The sequence below is a fragment of the Mercenaria mercenaria genome, chromosome 16 (genome assembly GCF_021730395.1).
Source record: "Mercenaria mercenaria strain notata chromosome 16, MADL_Memer_1, whole genome shotgun sequence".
Classification (NCBI taxonomy): domain Eukaryota; kingdom Metazoa; phylum Mollusca; class Bivalvia; order Venerida; family Veneridae; genus Mercenaria; species Mercenaria mercenaria.
The window spans coordinates 50,273,561-50,294,664 of NC_069376.1; the positions used below are offsets into that span (position 1 = coordinate 50,273,561).

At 35.4% G+C, this 21,104-nt stretch overlaps 1 protein-coding gene across 6 annotated transcripts; it reads left to right on the forward strand.

Annotated features, from left to right (window-relative positions):
* Nucleotides 1-1,193: 1,193 nt before the first annotated feature.
* LOC123539700 (uncharacterized) lies at nucleotides 1,194-20,785 on the forward strand. 6 transcript variants are annotated; one of them, XM_053527046.1, is made up of 8 exons: nucleotides 1,194-1,383; nucleotides 5,412-5,510; nucleotides 6,062-8,462; nucleotides 8,937-9,191; nucleotides 12,533-12,808; nucleotides 15,148-15,208; nucleotides 16,712-16,727; nucleotides 16,894-17,063. In XM_053527046.1, the coding sequence occupies exons 3-8, from the start codon at nucleotides 6,809-6,811 to the stop codon at nucleotides 16,918-16,920; spliced, it is 2,289 nt and encodes a 762-aa protein (XP_053383021.1). In that variant the 5' UTR covers nucleotides 1,194-1,383; nucleotides 5,412-5,510; nucleotides 6,062-6,808; the 3' UTR covers nucleotides 16,921-17,063. The 6 variants fall into 6 exon arrangements, with proteins under 6 accessions (XP_053383021.1, XP_045180363.2, XP_045180360.2 ...); XM_045324428.2 differs by having other exon boundaries at nucleotides 1,195-1,383; nucleotides 5,412-5,521; nucleotides 15,148-15,195; nucleotides 16,894-20,785; XM_045324425.2 differs by having other exon boundaries at nucleotides 1,195-1,383; nucleotides 15,148-15,195; nucleotides 16,894-20,785.
* The last annotated feature ends 319 nt before the right edge of the window (nucleotides 20,786-21,104 follow it).

The following is a 21,104-nucleotide window of genomic DNA, read 5'->3' on the forward strand; positions in this document are numbered from 1 at the left end:
GCTTCTCTGTTATATAAATTTGACCTAGTAACATAGTTTTTGACGATCTTTAACCCTGTTTCGGTCTTGCCCATTTTAAAGAGTCAATAATCTAACAAAGTTTATTAAGATCAAGCAAACAGGGAAGTTTCTATGGTGTTAACAAGGTTTTCCTATGATTCGTCCTAGTTTTCTAGTTACCTTGAAATATCATATTCAAAGATTTCCTTATCATTTGCAGTGTTATCGAAGGAGATATAGTTAAAAATGTTTGATACAAATTTTGTTTAATCTCAAGTTGGATTTGGCCGTAAAACAACTACGTGTTGGCAATTGGCCATAATCGTAACTGAGGATCGATTTTCTGAACACAAGAAAAAGCCCTGGTTATCCCACATTTATCATTCTGAATTAAATGTAAAATACCGTTAAGCAGATAATATCATCTTTTTTTTTTTTACTTGCAGTCACAGACAAGGCTTACGGGGCGTAAAGTCCTTTCTTTCCGTTACTTGCGTTTTCATGATTACTGAGACACATGTAAAGCCTTATAAATTCATAACAATAACTTCATTAGGGTTTCCGACCCTATAGACCCCACTGGGCTCCCCGTTATGGTCCCATTTTATGTACAAGAGGTATCATAGCTGCAACAAACCTTTTGCGAACTCTTACTCGGCTCCAACCGAGGTGGCCTAGCGGTAGAGCGCTCGCTTCGAGTGCGGGAGGCCGTGGGTCGATCCCAGACCGCCTCATAAAAAAGACGATAAAATGGTTCTAGCAGCTTCTTCGTTTGGCGCTCAGCGTTAAGAGGATAGTACTATAGGACTGGTCAACCCAGTGCCAGTATAATGTGACGTGGTAGGGTATCATGTCACGTGTCTACGGCGTGATATTCCAGCGGGGCAGCACTATACAGTTGAGCATTGTGTTCACTGCTTAAAGTAGAAAAGTAAACGCCGTCTTTTATATGACTGAAGGCGCTAAACCTTCCCCCCCCCCCCCCCCCCCCCCCCCCCACCCCACACACACACAAACACGCAACACATATCAAGCCTCGTTAGCAGATTTCCTACTAAAGTGTCACCGATTTCAAGGTGAATACTAAGTTATTTTCCGCAATTAAAAACGAAAGTAAGCAGAGTTTTATTTAAATATATTTATAGAATTACACGTATTTTACATTGGGTTACCAGCGTTAATCATCATTATAAATATAAGCTTAACTATGCCCGGAGTAATTAGATATATCGATTTGACAAACCTCAAAGTGTCTGTCAAATTAGTAACGGATTAAATCATAACTTCGTATATATACCTCTAAACCGAAAGTTCATTGGAATAAAAATTAGGGATAATTTCAGGGCTTCCAAACAAAAGTGGAAATACCCAGAGGTACTATCAGTAAGTAGACTGATCAAAGTCCTTATAATCTTCATGTAGGTTGCTTTTCAATCGATTTGTAACTAATTTACATATGAAATTGGCATACGTCCAATTAGTGATAAACAGGTAGGCGACTCATGGATACAAGTATTTTGAATTAATAAAACGTGACGTCTTCCTTACAAAAAGAAATTAAGTTATTTTATTTCGTATTACTTATTAAGCTATTTTATTTCGTATTACTTTAATATTAAATCACGGTTGTTAGAGGTACATATGGACGGGATGTTCGCTACAGTATACGATTCGATATCTGAAATATGCTCTGGGTTTTCAAGTTTAATCAGGTTCTATCCAACATAAAGGGCACCTGGTAAAATTAATCAGTGCTGAGGACAGTACCCCCATTAGGCCCGATAGCTCACACTGTTCAGGTTCATGTCTCTGTCTGCTGCCAGCCCCGTATGTTCCTTCTCCGTGTTATCCAGAATTTCAGTTTCTATTAGTTTACTTGAATATAGGCAGAAAACTATTTGAGCAGTGATAAATCGATTATAGGTACATCAGTCAAAATTGAAAGCCAAAACATTTTAATATTCTAAAAGGAAATATACAGTAATACAAAAGTGTCTTTTCATACTGAATTTATCACAAGATCTGAATAAAACAGTAAAATGCTTTACTCTTTACTCAGTTTGTCAATTTGATAAATTCAGTATTGAAAAAAAAAAGACACAAATCTATATTCTCATAACACGTTAGCTTTTCCTGTTGAAACATCACATTTCTCCCTGCTTTACATTTTATAGACAAAGTCAACGTAAGTTTTATAACATTTTATTTAGTGTAATACAAAAATTATGTAATGGCTATATTACACTTACTCCCACGACGTCAAACAGAATTATTACAAAAATACTCTCAAGATTCGTCTGGGAATATTATTTCTTGTATGTAATGGGGTCACGCATTGTTGCAAATATTGTACTCGTATGTAATATGATCGCGCATTTGTTCATTATAAAAAAGAAAATGAAGCCTTTAGATTGATTTTCTGTCCTTCCCGTTATGCTACTGAAATATCAAAAGCTACATTTGTAATTTTCTTTACAGTACTATCAACCTTTAAAGTATGTAAAACTGTAGAGTATACTGATTGCGTCTTGAGAAGATTAACATTAAACACGATTATGTAGCCAGGTTGACGTGAACTAGCCTATTGTACTGCAACATTTCTTGTATTCTTAATCAATTTAAGTCTAATGTTGTATTCAAAAGAATCACATATTTGTTTATCATATTACCTTTTCTATATAAATTAGTAATTTTACTTTCTTAAATCAGTATAACAAAGACAATTAAACCTCTCTTTGTTTTCCTCTTAAACATAGAATCGCTGTCATTAATATGAGCCGCACCATGAGAAAACCAATATAGTGCATTTGCGACTAGCATGGATCACAAATGCACTATGTTGGTTTTCTCATGGTGCGGCTCAATTATGTTTTGTGGTTTTCAAGTACTGAGCATAGCTATATACCCGTTACATGTTATAAAATAACACGACCCATCAAACCATATAATTATAACAATCAAAAAATGTAAAGCATTGTTTATAATTGTTTTTATACAAAGAGATTTAATGAAGAGATACTCTTAAAGGCACTGACCTCTAAATTTTGGCTAAAAGTGATCTTTCTATTAAATTAAGTTTGGTCATATTATGAACATAATATGAGTTTTTGTTTCTAAACTATCTTTTAAAATGTTGAATCTAGACAAAATGATGCCCGCGTCGGGAATCGAACGAGGGCCGCCGCGGCAATAAAAACTTTTCCGCAGTCTTTATCAGTATCGCCACGGAGGAAATGTAAAGATAGTTAAATATGGATATTTAAAATTACTAGTAAAGCGTTACAAACGCTTTTCGATTTACTAAAAACAACTAACTAATTGGCATGTGTTTCAATAACACAGTCTGTCTTTAATAAATTCAAAGCATTCTTAAGAAATATAGCATTGACTTCCTGATACCTAAATTCTTTTTTTTTTGTTTGTTGATCTGGAGGCCAGTACCTTTAACATAATCAACAAAACAGCCCAGCGGAGTTATACATATATATGCATATATTACCATTCACAATTCGTTTTGTTTTTTAGCTCACCTGAGCCAAAGGCTCATGGTGAGCTTTTGTGACCGCTCAATGTCCGTCGACCGTCGTCAGTCGTGCGTCGTGAGTCGTGCGTCTATCAACATTTTCAAAAAAAATATTCTTCTTGAAAACTTCTGGGCAGAATTACACCAAACTTTACAGGAATAATCCTTGGGTGGTCCCATTTCAAAATTATTCAAAGAATTTAATTCCATGCAGAATTCTGGTTGCCATGGCAACGGAAAGGAAAAACTTTAAAAATCTTCTTGTCCAAAACCACAAGGCGTAGAGCCTTGATATTTAGCATGTGACATCATCTTATGGTCCTCTATCAAGATTGTTCAAATTGTGGCCCTGGGGTGAAAAGAGGCTCCACCACGAGGGGTCACAAGTTTTACATAGACTTATATGGTAAAAAAAAATTAAAAATCTTCTTGTCTAAAACCACATAACCTAGGCCTTTGATATTCTGTATGTAGCATTGCCTTGTGGTCCTCTACCAAAATTGTTCAATTTATGCCCCTGGGTTGTAAAGAGGCCCTGCATCGGGGGTCATAAGTTTTACATAGACTTATATAATAAAAAACTTTAAAAATCTTCTTGTCTAAAACCATATGACCCAGGCCTTTGATATTTTGTATGTAGCATTGCCTTGTGGTCCTCTACTCCAACATTGTTCAAATCATGCCCCTGGAGTGAAAAAAGGGGCTGCCCCGAGGAGTCTCATGTTTTACATAGATTTATATAGGAAAACAAAAACTTTAAAAATCTTCTTGTCTGAAACTGCAAGGCCTAGGCTTTTGATATTAAGTATGTTGCCTTTCCTAGTGTTTTTCTACCAAAATTGTTCAAATTATGTCGTCCTTAGGGTACAAAGAGGCCCTGCCCTGAGGGTACCAAGTCTAACATAGACTTATATAGGAAAAAAATTAAAGATCTTCTTGTCTGAAAGTTCAAGGCCTAGGCATTTGATACTTGGTGTGTAACATTGCTTGGTGGATCTCTAACAAGTTTTTTTTTTCAAATTATGCCCCTGGGGTGAAAAGAAGCCCCGCCCCGGGGTCACCTGTTTTAATTATGAGTTACATAAGAAAAAATACTTCAAAATTATCAGGTCATATTTCCTAGACTGTTTAATTATAATTACCTGATGATCCAAGCGATTAGGGATCACTTGTCTGTGATCCTGACCTCCTGACCTGCTGACCTACTTTCTTGTTTTTTAAGATACAGCCTTAAAATTTGGATGACATGTACAGTTTTGCGCACCAATTTTAAAACTGTCTTTCAATGACCATGAATGTGACCTACTGACCTACTTTCTAATATTTTAGCATCAGTTTGTCATTTGAAACATGTGGCCCATATTACTCAGGCGAGCGATTCAGGGTCATCATGACCCTCTTGTTGTTTTTTTTTTCTTTCTTTTGTTAATATAATGTTCCATTTCTGTTTTGTTTTTTTTTTTCTGTAGTAAGTCACACATTGCTACATGTCGCAAGACAAATGAGGACGGACGGACACATAGAACACAACAATTAATCTGAACATTATAAACAAATCAGTACAATGTTTACAGATTTATGTACAAATATGACAACCTCTGTATCTTAGTATTGTGGTAGAGCGGCCGCTCCGAGTGCGAAAGGACAAGGGTTCCGTCTCTGGCGAACAATAAAAAGGGTACTAGGAGCCTCCTCGCTTGGTGCTCAGCATTTAGAGGAGAGTTTTAAGACCGAACAGTCCGGCGATATGGTTTTATTTCACTTGCACGACGTCAAACACGTGATAACCCATCATATCTTATGAAACACGTTATTACTAAATCTGTCTTTAATGAACATTGTAGAAGTTTAATTTTTTTGTTTTATCAATGCAATTAATTTCTGTTAGGTATAACAGTTGAATCTGGCTCTGCAGCACTTGTATCAAGATTGACTTGTAATGGCCAAATAGAAGAGACCGTGTCATATGCGATGGCGAAAGCAAAATGTATTGCGGAGGTTAAACATTCTTATTTGTACCTACCATTTTTTCTTATATTCGGATGAGACAAAAATTGGAAAAAATAGCATATCATGATATTACATAAATTCATTAAACTTAGGCGTATCTCAGTTAATTGCGGGTGGTAAACAGCATTATGTGTACCTAACCATTCTTTATATTCGGATATGTATTGGTGAATGAAACAAACATGGACAAGACTTAGATATAATAACATATCATGATATTAAATAAATTCATAAGACTCAGGCATACCTCAGTTATCGGCTATTTGTCTTATGTCAAATGCCTATAGACCTAGTTGAAAATACTATACATGTGTTCCAAGTAGGTGACGTTTGATTAATTGTTACAATAGAAGTGTAATGTATAAGTATATTATATTTTTTATTGTGGCATTGTTAAAAGTTTTGGTTTTTGTGTCATACATGCACAACAACTAGTTCTTCAGTTTTGTTTCATTCTATTATTTAAGCCATTGCATTAACCAAGTGTACACTGTGAACAGTTATCTATTTCATTTCATCATTTTCCAGTTCCAGATGAAGTGGCTTTTGATCCTTACAAGTTATTATTATACAAAAAAGCACTTCGAAAAGGAAAGGAGAGAGAAAATACACTTCGAGTTAACATCATTGGTAATTACGCCCAAGGAAAATCGTCATTAGCAAAGAGACTAATTGGAAAAACCTGCGAAAAAGTCACAACTACAAATGGTATAGAAATCAACAGATACAAATGTCAAACATCTCCCGATGGAACACATATACTTACATCCTCCGAAAATGAAAGTCACGAATTTGTCAATCGTCTTGCAACAATTGCACGCTCGATAGAACCAACAATAAAATCGGAAATACAAGAAACACATTTGGAAGGGTGCTTAACACATGATAATTCGGAGCTGGCCACAATAGAAAACAAAACACAACCAATTGAAACAAACCCTTATGTTGCTGAGGAAACTTTTATAAGCAAGGTCGATTACTGGGACGATTTAAGCCGGCATGCATTACCGCAACGACTTAAAATCAAAGAGGGAAAACGGATGACATTGTCTGCAGAAGAGATGGCGTTATTTTCTAATATAGTAGAAGAGGAGAAGTACACATCTGAAAAAATTCATTGATATCTGGGATTTTGGGGGTCAGTACATATTTTATGCCACTCATACATTGTTTCACAGCAGGAGAGCCTTATACCTTTTAGTTTTTGATTTAACCAAAGATTTGGAAACAATTGTACTGGACGAAGAGTATCCTGGAGAGACTGGTGATAGAAATATGGAATATTTTGCGAGATTCTGGATAGAATCAATACATTCATACGTTGGTCCTGACCCGCAGATTGTACTTGTTGGTACGCATAAAGACGAACTTAAGGGAAATGATCGATTATGGAAAGAATATTTCGAGAAGGTCAGGTGCTTATTTGACGGCACTGACCTTATATACCATATCCAGAAGGAAGACTTTGCTGTGGATAATTATGACATTTCAGATCCCGGTATTGCAGACCTCCTTTCCTTTATCTTGAAAAAGCATACAGAATTAGTACAGCCTGTCGAGATTCCTGCACGTTGGATACAACTAGAAAAAGCTCTTAGAGCATTGAAAACATCCATAATCACATTTCAAGATGTAGTAGAATTGGACAAAAAGAATACACATCCCCTGCTAGATGAAGAACAGCTAAAGCTCTTTTTGCATTATCATCATGAAAAAGGCACATTGTTTTTCTACGATGAAGGCGTGATATCAGATTTCGTTTGCTTGGATCCACAATTTTTAATAGATGCTTTTAAATGCATCATTACCTCAGAACAGTTTTACAAAAATGACCCTGATATTCGTTCCCTCTGGAAAGTTTTGTCAAAAGAAGGCAGATTAACGCGTCAACTCATTGACAAGGTTTGGATAAACCAACCGGATTTGATGAAGCATAAAGATGTCCTCCTGAGATTCCTGACGAAACAAAACATTATAGCAGAAGTGGTTGAATACAACGTAAATTCTGAAGAAAAAAAGCAGAAAGATTGGTTTATTGTGCCTACCTTGCTAAAGGATCATAGCTCGAAGGAAGAAATGCTCCGTTTTCTCTCTGGAAAAACTCAGTCACAAGTTCGATATTCAATGAAGTTTGCCAAGTCATCGGTTGTACACTTAGTGTTTAATAAGGCTCTAGCCGCGGCTCTTGGAACTTGGCCTGTCGTTAAATTTGGCACTAAACTGTTGTTATTCGAAAACGTATGTGTTTTGAAACTCATTAGAAATCATGCAGGGCTGTTAGAACAGAGGAAAGACAGTGGAACAATAGAACTGAAAGTCGTGCATCTACTGTCAAAACAAATTGAATGTCATCCGACCGACGTGTTTAGGCGTTTCGTTGAATCTATTGTGCTGCATGAATTCGGAAGGTTGGGGTATCCCGAGAGGGGAAGAAGCAAACCTTTTGTACCAGCATACAGATGCAACCACGCATATCATGGTCCAGGAGGTAGTAGTCAATTAACGCATTTCAAAGAAGACGAAGATGTCATTTGTCCTGATAATGTCACCCATGACAGTTTTGACAACATAAGAGCAAAAGCAGAATGGTCTTATGAAAATACGATTGATGAAGTATATCCGAAAATGCAATTGACAGAAAAGACACTCAGTAAATTGGCTCAGTGTGCGATAGGGTCAAACTGGTGTCTCCTGGGACCTCAGCTTAAAATTAAAAAGGCCGAGATCGACCATATAGACGAAGAAATAAAACAAGTTGAGATGAAAATTTATACAATGCTTCAAAAATGGAAAGATAGGTGTGCTTCTAATGCAACTTTGGATCAGTTAGTTGAGGCGATAAAGAAATGTCCAGGTGTGAGCATTTACTGGGATGAAATCAGAAACATTAGAGACGAATATCTTAGAAAACAGAGAAAACAAGAAATAGGTAATAACGTTAATTTCTTATCAGATAAAACAAACAAAAAGAATGATACCCATACTTGTTTTAAGGAAGAAGTTTTATAAGTCACGGTCCGTCGAAATATAAGTAAAACAAGAATGTTAAGCTTATTTCTTCTGAACGATTTTATAGAACAAAGATCTATTACTTATAGTTCTTTAGCTATACATTCACACAAGAAGAGATAAGCAACCCCTTTAAACAATATTTATATCTTGGAAAACTTATCATAAATATCGGATACATTTGCACTACATTACCACCTAAAACTAATTTTATATGTTAAAGATTTTGCTCAATTTTGTGTATAATTATTTATTGTTTCCTTTGGCCTACATTAACAATAACTTCAACAAATGATTAACCCAACAATTTAAATGAATGATTGAAGTTGTTCAATATGCACTTAAAATTTAAGGATGCGCGCAAGTCTACTAAAATATGTTTTGTATATTGCAGATCTGATTCGACCATTATCAAACAAGATTGTGAAAATCCATGAGACATTGACTTTGGAGTGTGACATAACCAAGTCTAATGTCTCAGTAACATGGCTCAAAGATGGTGAGCCTATCACCCCAGATAGCCGAACATTGATATCTTCAAACGGCGGATTTCATCAGCTTGTAGTGAAAGATATTACGGTGAATGATGACGCCAAATACACATGTGTATACGGGAATTGTATCACAGAATGTTTTGTCAAGGTTGAAGGTAGGCAAATCGGCCATTTTTACATTCACTTGGTAAACAACAAAAATTAATTTTATCTATTGACAAGCTAATGTAAACGAAATCAATACGTTTATTCACTTGACATCAGAATTATATAATTCTTCAAAACCAAACTTCTGTAAACACATTTCGATTAGAAGAGCACTGTCTTAGGTCAAAAGGCCGATAACAATACTAATTGATTTTGTCATTCTGTTCATTACATAACAATAAAGGGTCCTAGTGACAACACACTTTCATGTATATATCTGACATTAAACAAGAACTGTAACGGAGAAATATTACAGACGGGTTGCTTCAAAAATCTAACAAGTACATATAAATTTATGCCAAATATAGATAGAGGGGGAGGAAGTGGTAAGGGGTAGAAAAAAGGGTGGAGGAGGAGGTTGAAGGGGAAAGTAGAACAAGGATGAATATACAAAGGGAATGCCATGTTCCTTAATCACAATTACAGTACAACGTAAACCACAATAGCACAGACATTCATGTACCAAAGATAAATACACAACCACACCCAACTAACTAACATAGAAAAACAGACAAAGTCAGGTACAAGAACACTGCAGGATACCGCTTTAGACCCACAATCACACAACTTACTCAACTTAACTCAACTTTATTTTTTATTTGTACCAAAAGGCCACCGGCCCATAATGCATGTACATTATAAACAATACATAATATAGTAAATTGCTCCCCGCATAAAACACATTTAATGTTCCATGGGAAGGTTGTCCAAGGTAGAACTCTTGCTTGTGCGTATTTTCCACATTCAAAAACACATGAATCTTATCCTCGACAACGGCTATCTTGTGCTCAAGACAATAGGTACACAAATGCACACCTACAAGCAGGAAAAAATAACAATCGTGCACCGCCCCAGGACCCCGGCAGCCAAAATAAGGGGTGGGGGGGCACGAAAACCAACTCATAGTAAAGGGGGAGGGGACGCCAAAAACAGGGGAGCGCAAATGCAAGGGAGAAGGAGGGGGCGACAGGGAGAGCAAGGAGAAGGAGGAAAAACCGCTTACAACAACCAAGACAACATACGCAACAGAAGATACAAGACAGACAGAAAACCATTTGAAAATAGGGGCACCGCCTTGGAACGTTCAGTAACCTGTATAAAGGAGACCGGGGGTTTAAACGCGTTTAGGGCATGCCAACCTCGCACTTACCCTGTTTTCAACAAGTTAGACAACAAAATGTAAATAAAATCCCCGCTGAAAAAGGCTCTTACATTAGCGAAAAACTACCAGATTATTTAAGTAAAACATAAAGTTAAGGTAATCTAAGGTATAATTACACCAATGTACTCAACAACTTGTCTAAAGTTAGAGCACCAAGAGCCTAACTTTTAATGGCACGACTAAGAAAGCTGCAAGACAAAATTCAACTCCTTCCGTCTGCTGTATGTAGGATTTAGGAGAAAAGCATCATGGAGTCTTACACTTTATTAGTCATCGCACCATCCAATACGAAAGCGTAGCGATTAACTGTAAAGTGGCCAATCACAAAACAACAACCGCCTCGGTAGCCTAGTGGTAGAGCGTCCACTTCGAATGCGGGAGGTCGTGGGTTCGATTCCTGGCCGCGTCATACCAAAGACGTAAAAAATAGTACTAGTAGCTTCCTCGCTTGGCGCTCAGCATTAAGAGGTTAGTACTAGGACTGGTCAGCCCGGTGTCAGTATAATGTGACTGGGTGGGGTATCATGTCATTTGTCTACGTCGTGATATTCCAGTGAGGCAGCACTATAAAGTTGGGCATTGTGCTTACTGCTACAAGTAGACACCGTCGTTCATATGACTGAAAAATTGTTGAGAAAGACGTTAAACCCGAACTCACACACACAATCACTAAACATGCACTGTGCTTCACGATTTTCGCATCGTATCCTCTTATGATAAACTTTTTAACACATTTTACAAAGAATGTGTCACTTTATGTACCAGACACTTTATGTACCAGCACTTTATGTACCACTTTGGACACCTTATGTACCACATATATGATATATATTTTATGATCATTTTTGTTTTGATTTGATGAAAATGTTTCATTTTATGTTACTTTAAATGTTTTTTACTAAATTTAAATGTTAATTTTCATAATTTATAAGGTAAAATTATATGCACATAGAAATGTTAACAACATTCTATGGACTTAAGCTGATTAAATCAAAGTTGTTTTCACAGGTAATTATCACATATTGGAAGTGCTACACAATGAGATACAATTACTATATAATATATAGGCGGTACACTAAGTGTCAAAGTGGTACATAAAGTGTCTGGTACATAAAGTGACTGGTACATAAGGTGTTGCACCCTTTTATAAATATCTGATTAAAATAAGGACTATGTTTAATTTTCCGAATTTTATAAACTACATCTCCATAGTATTCCGGGTGTGTAAGTCCAAGTTTTAAAAGTGTTTTTAGGTTAGTATTGTATTTTTCTAGCAGTTCGGACGATCTGTAGTAAAATTTACTGAAAGCCTTCTGTCGCTTATGATAACGGTAACCCTGTTGTAATAACTTCTTGGTGATATGAAGATTTCTGTCATTAAAATCCTCTATCTTTGAGCAAGCTCTTGCAAAATGAAAGTCTAAAAGTAATGTTAACAAACAGGTTACATGCAGAAGACAAAGTCAGTTAGGTAAATAGGTTGTAAAATCAACCATAATTATCCGTAAATAGAAAATACAAGGTATTTGAACTGTTGATATCTCAATAATTTCGATAAATAATAATATGAATATATATAGTCAGGCTGGCTCACCTCATCAAAACGTAAATTTGAATTTTAGTTTGATTAACAAAACATTTTTACCGGTATGATATATAAATTTGTAAAATTTCTGTTAAAAGATCATGCCTCCAATGCATTTGATCACTATTAAAGAAATAATTCATTTTAGATATTCATTTTTTGTCGCTGTGATGAAAAAATGGTAGTCATGTTGCAAATTATTTCGAACAGATACATTAACAACTCAACGTATCTAAATATTTCCTTCTTGAAACAATGTTTCATGTCGCATAAAATAGTAACTAGTTGACTTTGAAAAGAAGCAGTTAGATAGCGTTTGCAATTAATACATAAAGAAGCTTTCTATGTTTGTAAGTTTTTCAATGTTAAGAAAAACATGTTTTGTTATAAAACTTGATCGTATTGCATGATTTATTGATATAAAGCCTGAAAAAACCATCAAAGGGAACATATTTTGATCTGTGATATTGAACTACTTTAATTGCAGTTTCTAGTAAATAGAAAATGACATTTTTATTCAGCATGTCGTCGTTTATTTTCAGACACATTTGGGCCTTTGCAGTTCATAAAAGAACTCTCAGATATTGAGGTAGGAGACATACCTAGCACTGTAACATTTTTATGCGAACTCAACGCGAGCCAAACCGATGTGGAATGGTACTATCGAAACCAACGATTATACCCGTCAAACAAATATACAATCATTGACGAAGGATCTGTTCATATTTTAAAAATCAAAGATGTTTCAGAGACCGATGAAGGAAAATACTCTGTGCTGGCAAATGGTCTAAGGTCAGAAGCTACACTCTACGTGGAAGGTATAATATATTGTTTTCTTTGCAGTCATATTCATGCAAATTGAATGTAACAATGTATTTTTCCGTTACAGCTTCTTTTTGATGTAGGTCTACTTTGCAGGTGCGTGGCTCTGGGGCGGTGTTTGTGGTGCTTTGTGCTTCTGGGAAATCTACTCTTACCTATAATTTTTTAATTGAACACAAGCTGATTTAGAAGGACTGTAAATTTATTAACTTTTACGCTATACAAGTTATGTAATTACTATTTTAGTATAGTGCTGGACAGTTTGCATAGTTTGTCCAGTCTCATTTTGTTAAGTCAGGCCGATTTTTTCACACATTATGGGATTTTAGTGTTTAGCCAGTCATACGTAGTAAACATATATTTAGGAAGTTACATTTTTTCACGATTGAGAACTGTGAAAAAGAATTGTCTTACGTATCAATTGTCGTGAAGTTGTTAAGTGTAAAAACTTGGACATCAAAATAGAGAAAAGCCTTGTTAATACTCCAGAGGCTTTATTTGTACTTAAATGAACAATCTGTGAAAAAATCATTTGAAAGCATAGAACGCAACTAAGCAACATAACAGCAGTTTGATTGAGTCTGTTCATGAGGGATAATGAATTATGCAACACCCCTCACGCCCCCTAGCACTTTCGGCAGAATTCTGTAATAGTAAAATTGAATGCCCTCCATTATAATATCCCAAAGAACCAGAAAATATAACAACACTGAGTCCAAGTACGGGGATACCTGTTACAGCCGCCACACGACACTGAAAGACTCCTGTTGTGATAGTCGTAAAATCTGTGAAAATATCATTTGGCATCAAAGGACACAACCAAAACTTTATCAGAATGTTTGCGTGTATTGAATGTAGATCATTTATAAATCTTGATCGTCTTAAGTTTTACCGTTGAGTCAAGCTTTGTTTAGAAACTCGCGTTTTTTTTTGTTGTTTTTTTTTTTTTTGGTTTTTTTTTTTTTTGTTCTTTTTTTAAATTTAATATAGAGTCAGCAGTTTTCATTTACTTTGTAAAATCTAGTTCATCTTGGGTCACAAATTAGGTCATTAATTCCATTAATAGAAAAATAGAATGATTGTCTTTTAAATTTATAGGTAACTGTTAAATGTAGACTTGGTTCAAAAACAAGGCCACCAGATAATTATCTTGGAAAATCAATTGAAAACTCTAGAGGCCCAAGTGTGTACCTGATATACATTACACTTGATGGAAATGATTGGCTTTATGAAATCTGTATCAAATGTTAAAAACAAGTACAAGATGCCCCCTTTCCTACCGGAACTGCATAACGCCTCTTCCGAGTTTTTTTTCCATAATATTTAGGACAAATGTGAAACTAGACTATCTGGATTCAAAAATTAGGTCGCAATGTCATACAATAGAATAACTCTAGAGGCCACATTGTCTAATTGATTTACATGACACTCGGTAAAACTGTTTGTCTTTAAGAATTCTGTCAAGTTAGAAACAGGGTCATCTAGGGTCTGAAACTATGTCACAAGGTCAAATCCCATATAAACTTCTTGAATAATATATCGCATTTTCTTCCTGATAGACATCAAATTTGGTAAGATTGTTTTCATTTGTCATATTGAAACCAGATCATTTAAGGTAAAAAAATAGCTCACTTATCAAATCATAAACCAAACTTGTTTAAAGAGAGGGCACGTTTCTATTGTGATCGACGTAAAACCTGCTGAGCACGTTTATCGTTATATCACTTAGGTGAAGTTAAAAAGTCAATAACTATGTCACTTTGTCAAATCTTATTATGATTCTAAAGGTCATATATTGTGCCTTAGGTTACGTTGTCAGATAAGATTTACGGCGGTTTTGACAAAGGTTTTGACAAAGGTTATCTTTATTTAAAAGCTTCGTCTGTATGTCAAAGACCTGTTAATCACTACAGATACCGGTATTACCTTTTCATTTGAACCCCATAAAAATTCCACGTCGATGAACTCGTGTACATCTTTACCGTCCTGTTTCTCTGTTTAGCCTACGCCGTACCGGAAGTCTGTCTGGCACGAGTGGCTTTATCAAAATTATAGACTTGTAAATGATTAGGTTTTATTTATTGTTTTATCTTATATATATAGTTGCAGTTGAAGAAGTTGTAGAAGAAAGTGTTTGATATAACTTTATAAACCATGTAATAACGACATATGCATTCACGAAATGACTTTTTTATTATGTGTCTGCTTTATTGTCCAGGAAACATTATATGTATACTTGTTTATATGTATGCTGGAATATCGTCGAATCTAGTTTGTGTGATATCAGCTTTATAATAAAACATTTAGTGAAACTGTTTGAAATTGATGTTTTCAGAAACAGAAGAAGAAAGATTTTTACTGGCACAACACCGAAGACAAAGAGGTATGAATTATAGGTATACTGAAAACCGTTTGGTAAATGTTTTCTTTTTTTTGCAAATTCGTCCGTCTGTTCGTCTATGCATTAGTTCGTTCAATTTTAAAAATAACTTTTGATTAAAATATACCTCATATTCCGAGCATAAGCGAAATTCATGACACCTTATTCAAGAGCTATTCAACTCCCTCCGGTGTCTGTAGCCGCGTCCACAGTTCAAAGTGTTGATGTAACCTCTCTCCCTCTGTCATTACTTGATGGATATACTTCAAACCCAACCAGTTCTTTCCTATCATCATATGACACATAGGCCATTATTTTGGCAGATATATTCTATGAATTATGTCCCAACCATACAAAATCTTTACAACATGCACTTTCATTCTATCTCACATTTCGCTGTCCTATGCCAGAATGACTAGATCTTAGTTGAACAAACATCGCTGTTCCTTACAACAATGCTTGTCTCTTAGTTAAACAAATGACGCTGTCCCATATCGTGATACCAACCTCTTAACTAAACAAATGTCGCTGTCCAATACCAGGATGCATACATTAAAAGATGTCCCTCGCCGTGATGCTTACCTTTTAAATAAACAAACGTCACTCTCCCTTGCCTGAATGGCTATCTCTTTATTATACAAGTGTCACTGTCTCTTGCCGCTTGCCGGAATGCTAATCTCTAAATTAAACGAATGCCTAACATTTAGTTGCAGACCCTTCTCGGGATGTCTATCTCTTTATTTAGATATGTCGCTGTTCCTAGTCGGGATGTCTATGTCTTAATTAAACAAATGTCACAGTCTCTTGTTGTTTCTCTTGATGTTTACATCTATCACCTATTTTACGTAATAACAGACAACTGAATACGATTTACAATCCTGGTAATATTTGCCAACCTGTATTGCCAGAACTTGCTACTTGCTACACATTAGTTGTCATTCGATTCTTTGACAAATGGTACAATTTTTTAAACTTTTATATCATTCGCTATCAGTAATAGTAATTTTTTTGGTAACCAGCAGCTTAAAATAGAATTATAAAGATACCTTGACTCAAATTAAAACATGTACGAGGCCCTCGTGTTAAGTTCTTGGTGGATAAAACCACGTAAAGACTTATACTAGAAATCACTGGAACACTTTATGTATACATTGAGTACCTATTATAAGAGCTAATCAATATCCAAAGTCTGTCCAGTTAGAGTGTAAATGAAAACATTCTAAGATAAGATAAGATAAATTTTATTTTAAGTCGGAAAGACAGAGAAACAATACAACATAAGCTATAAACATTAAATAAACATTATATATACATAAATATTCTATGTTTACAATAAACAAAGACACTGTATCAGTCAATCGCTAGCAAAAACTAATTGTCACAATTCAGCTTGGCGGCTGTAAATAAAAACTATAAGTAATACACTAGTCGGAAAGATATACTTCTTTAAGTTTGAAAGGCATAATTATGTTACTAAATAAAATGTCCATACATTTATGATTGTGATTTTATTTTTCAGCCGAACAATTGAAAAGGTAAGGCATTTTTTGTCATTGAATTTAAATAAAACATGTACATATTATTAAGAGTGACACATTTAAAATTAAAACGCATAATATACTTTTCACATGAAGCCCTTAAATGACGCATTCTGACACTAGACTGATACAGGTCTTTCAAAATATATTGTATATTTTTCAGTGTAACAAACTTGAGATCAGATTCTAATGTAACCGGTACAGAAACAACCGCAAATGCACATGTATGGTCCGTCGATTGTATGCAGAGTTATTCAATCAAGACTGATGGAGATAGAACAGGCTGTTACATGACAGGTTGTTGTATGTTACCTACCGGAGAGATTCTGCTATCAGACAGCAACAACTGTAGGCTGAAGAAACTTAATGGAAGGTATCAGGTTATCGGTGTATGTGATCTGCCTGGCAGAGCCTGGGGTGTTTGTTACTGTGGTAACAATGAAGCTGTGTTAGCTATGTCCGAAAAAAGTCTGCAGTTTGTGGATGTAAGAGAAAGTATGTCGTTGACCAGGAAAGTTAAAACAGGTCATAGTTGTAACGGAATCAACTGTCATGGTAACCAGCTTTATGTTGTAGATGAAAATTCGGTCTATCTATATAGTATTGATGGTAGAATGCAGCGTATATTGTACACTCATCAGTCCGACTTTCGCCATATTGCAGTTAGCGATAATGGCAACAACATTTACATTGCGGACTATGATACAGGACTTCACACTATTGACAGTTCAGGGAGTCACCTGTATACATTCACTGACTCAGAACTCAGTGGAGCTCGGGCTGTATGTCTAGATGATAATGGTCATGTCTTGGTGTGCGGTGCTTGGTCAGCGAAAGTGCTACAAATAAGTTCTGATGGTAAACAAAAGCTTGGAATCATACCAGTCTGTAATAATGATACTTTCGACATTAGAACTCTTTACTTTGACAGGCGTAATGCTACTCTTATAACTGCAGGTCATTCTGAGAAAATAGCTGCCCTAAAGCTCAAACAAAATATTATCTCTTAGAGATCAAATATCAACTAGCTGAGATGTTTATCTGCACCATGTCACTGAGAGTATTTTCATAAAACTATAACCATTAATTTTAAGCTAGCTCTACTTGCCAGCATTTTGGGTGAAAATTGTCAACATGTTCATTTCCACCAAGTTTGGAATAGAATGTATATATGACACTGAAAAATGAAATAAATGGGTGAAAGTAAGATATTGGTAAAAATGCAAAAACAAAATGTAATTTTTTCTGCACTATTTCAAAAGTGTTGCAACGTTTTTCTCCTGTTTGCACAAATTTTCAGTTATTTATATAAATATCTTTCAAAACTCTTATGCCGATAAGTTTGTAACACTAGTCATTTTCAGAGTACTCACATTCTATGGATTTTTGAGAGAAATTAATTTTCGCCTAAAATATATGGGTTAGTCTCTTTAACATCATCAAGATGACGTGACTGCACAGCCCATGGCAGTAGATTCAGGATCAAGGTCACACTTAAAGGCACAACATTTTGCTTACCTTATATGAGGGTATTAATCATCTTCAGTAATTACCCTAGTTGTAAAAATATATAAAAGACTGTCACTGTATATGCACTTTTAATAGTACGTGAGTTGTTTAGAATTACATTAAACGGTGATCTGTAATCATAGAACAATTTTCGATGAAAAATCAGTTTAGCTTGACTTTGTCTGTTTTTCATGCTATAACGGTAAATGTGTCAGTGGTGTGGTTGTATATAAGTTTACAGTATGGTATTTCATTTTAATACAAAAACCTGTATACACTTTCAATGCAATTATCATGTGGAGATGCTTTCTTACTTGTGTATTTCAAGGGGTGGTGAGCTTAGGTAACATCATAAATAAGTCAATATTGCATTGTTATTTTCATTTTGAAAGAATAACCTTAAATAAAGCATTAAAATGGCAATGTAAAAATGTCAAAATCAGTTTTAGTAGTCATTTAACCTTATGTTTATTTTATTATTGTTAGTTGTACATTTCAGGCTTCTTACAGTATTTTTATTACAGTGCTTCAAGAGGCAACGTAAGAATATGGCCTGTTGTAGGAGATTAAAAAGTAAATAATAGCTTTTGCTTGTGGAATATAATTACCCCTGAATTGACATTTTCCTCTGGAGATTGATTACTAGTATTATCTTTCTCAGAAGCCACTAGGAAGTAGTCTGAAATTATTTTATTTGCACCATTACTCACCATTTTCAAAAATATATTTACGTGAATAAAACAACTCCTAGGGCGTGACTTTCAGTAATTCAAGAGAGCGTATTATTACTTCCGTACTCTGACTATGAAAAACGGTTATTTCAAAAATAACATTTTAAATACACTCTAGCCACTTACAGTTTTATATCCGATGTAGATTATTGAAAATAGACATGTTTGCTAATGTATTAAGTTAAAAATGTTAAGATAAAACTAGCATTGTGAGGCTTTGTACTGATTGTTGTTCGCTAATTAATAAATGTTTAATTGTGTGTTGTTTCAAAATGTGTTAGATATCTATAACAATGTTCTGGTGATGTGTAAATTAACAGATGGTTTAGATATTTGCTAGCCTTTTATTTCTTTGCACTGAATGGTGTTTGCTGATTATTTTCATATTTTTGGATGTGTTGTTTCAAAACTACTTTAGATATGTAAAGCAATTTTCTGATGATGTGTTATTTTGTAAGTGGTTCAAATGTTTGCTAGCCTTTTAAAGCTTTGTACTGAATGCTGATTACATAAGTGATTGCTGATATGTTGTTTCTAAGATATTTCATATATCGAGGGCTTAGAGCAAAACTGGTCTATCTGCTTCTATTTATGCCCCCGAAGGGAGGCATATAGTTTTTGAACCGTCTGTCTGTCGGTCTGTCGGTCTGTCCGCATTTTTCGTGTCCGGTCCATATCTTTGTCATCGATGGATGGATTTTCAAATAACTTGGCATGAATGTGTACCACAGTAAGACGACGTGTCGCGCGCAAGACCCAAGTCCGTACCTCAAAGGTCAAGGTCACACTTAGACATTAAAGGTTATTGCATTGATGGGCGTGTCCGGTCCATATCTTTGTCATCGATGGATGGATTTTCAAATAACTTGGCATGAATGTGTACCACAGTAAGACGACGTGTCGCGCGCAAGACCCAGGTGCGTACCTCAAAGGTCAAGGTCACACTTAGACATTAAGGGACAGTGCATTGATGGGCGTGTCTGGTCCATATCTTTGTCATCGATGGATGGATTTTCAAATAACTTGGCATGAATGTGTACCACAGTAAGACGACGTGTCGCGCGCAAGACCCAGGTCCGTATCTCAAAGGTCAAGGTCACACTTAGACATTAAGGGATAGTGCATTGATGGGCGTGTCCGGTCCATATCTTTGTCATCGATGGATGGATTTTCAAATAACTTGGCATGAATGTGTACCACAGTAAGACGACATGTCATGCGCAAGACCCAGGTCCGTAGCTCAAAGGTCAAGGTCACACTTAGATGTTAAAGGTCTTTTTTCATGATAGTGCATTAATGGGCGTGTCCGGTCGATATCTTTTTCATTCATGCATGGATTTTAAAATAACTACGCATAAATGTGCGACACAGTAAGACGACGTGTCGCGCGCAAGACCCAGCTCTGTAGGTCAAAGGTCCTAAACTCGAACATCGGCCATAACTATTCATTTAAAGTGCCATCGGGGGCATGTGTCATCCTATGGAGACAGCTCTTGTTCTATATAAAGATAGACCAGTTTCGCTCTAAGCCCTCGATATGTAATGCTATATTCTGCTGATGTGTAATTTCCTCATTGGTTTAGCCTTATAAATCTTTGTACTGAATGCTGTTAACTGATTACATGAATGTTTTTCGATATGTTCATTTAAAATGTTTTAGATACGTAGAGCAAAATTTCTACTAATGCATAATTCCTAAAACGGTTTACATATTTGCTAGCCTTCTAAAGCTTTGTACCGAATGGTGTTTGCTAATAAAATTAATGTGTCTAATGTATTGTTTCTAAGATATTCAAGAAATATAAAGCAATATTCTGCTGATGTTTAATTTCTCAGATGGCTAAGATGCTTGTTGGCCTTTTCAATCTGTAAACTGAGTGTTGGATACTGATTACATAATAGTTTTCTGATGTGTTGTTTCACTAAATTAAATGTTTTATAGATGTAAAGAAATGCCCTGTTGATGTGTATAATCTCAAACGTTTTATAGAATTCTGCTAGCCTTTCAAAGTTGTGTACTACTGCTTGTTGAATGTTGATTGCATAAGCTTTTAGTGAGGTGTTGTTTCAAACATTTTTTTCGGCGACGCCGTCTAAATTCGTTTTCGTTACCTATGCCACGTGACTTCAGTTT

Bases quoted from the DNA above. Each gene is read 5' to 3' on its own strand.
- LOC123539700 (XM_045324428.2), top strand. From the start codon at position 6,809: ATGGAATATTTTGCGAGATTCTGGATAGAATCAATACATTCATACGTT. The intron at 9,192-12,532 runs GTAGGCAAATCG...GTTTATTTTCAG, and splicing joins ATGTTTTGTCAAGGTTGAAG to ACACATTTGGGCCTTTGCAG. The intron at 12,809-15,147 runs GTATAATATATT...TGATGTTTTCAG, and splicing joins AGCTACACTCTACGTGGAAG to AAACAGAAGAAGAAAGATTT.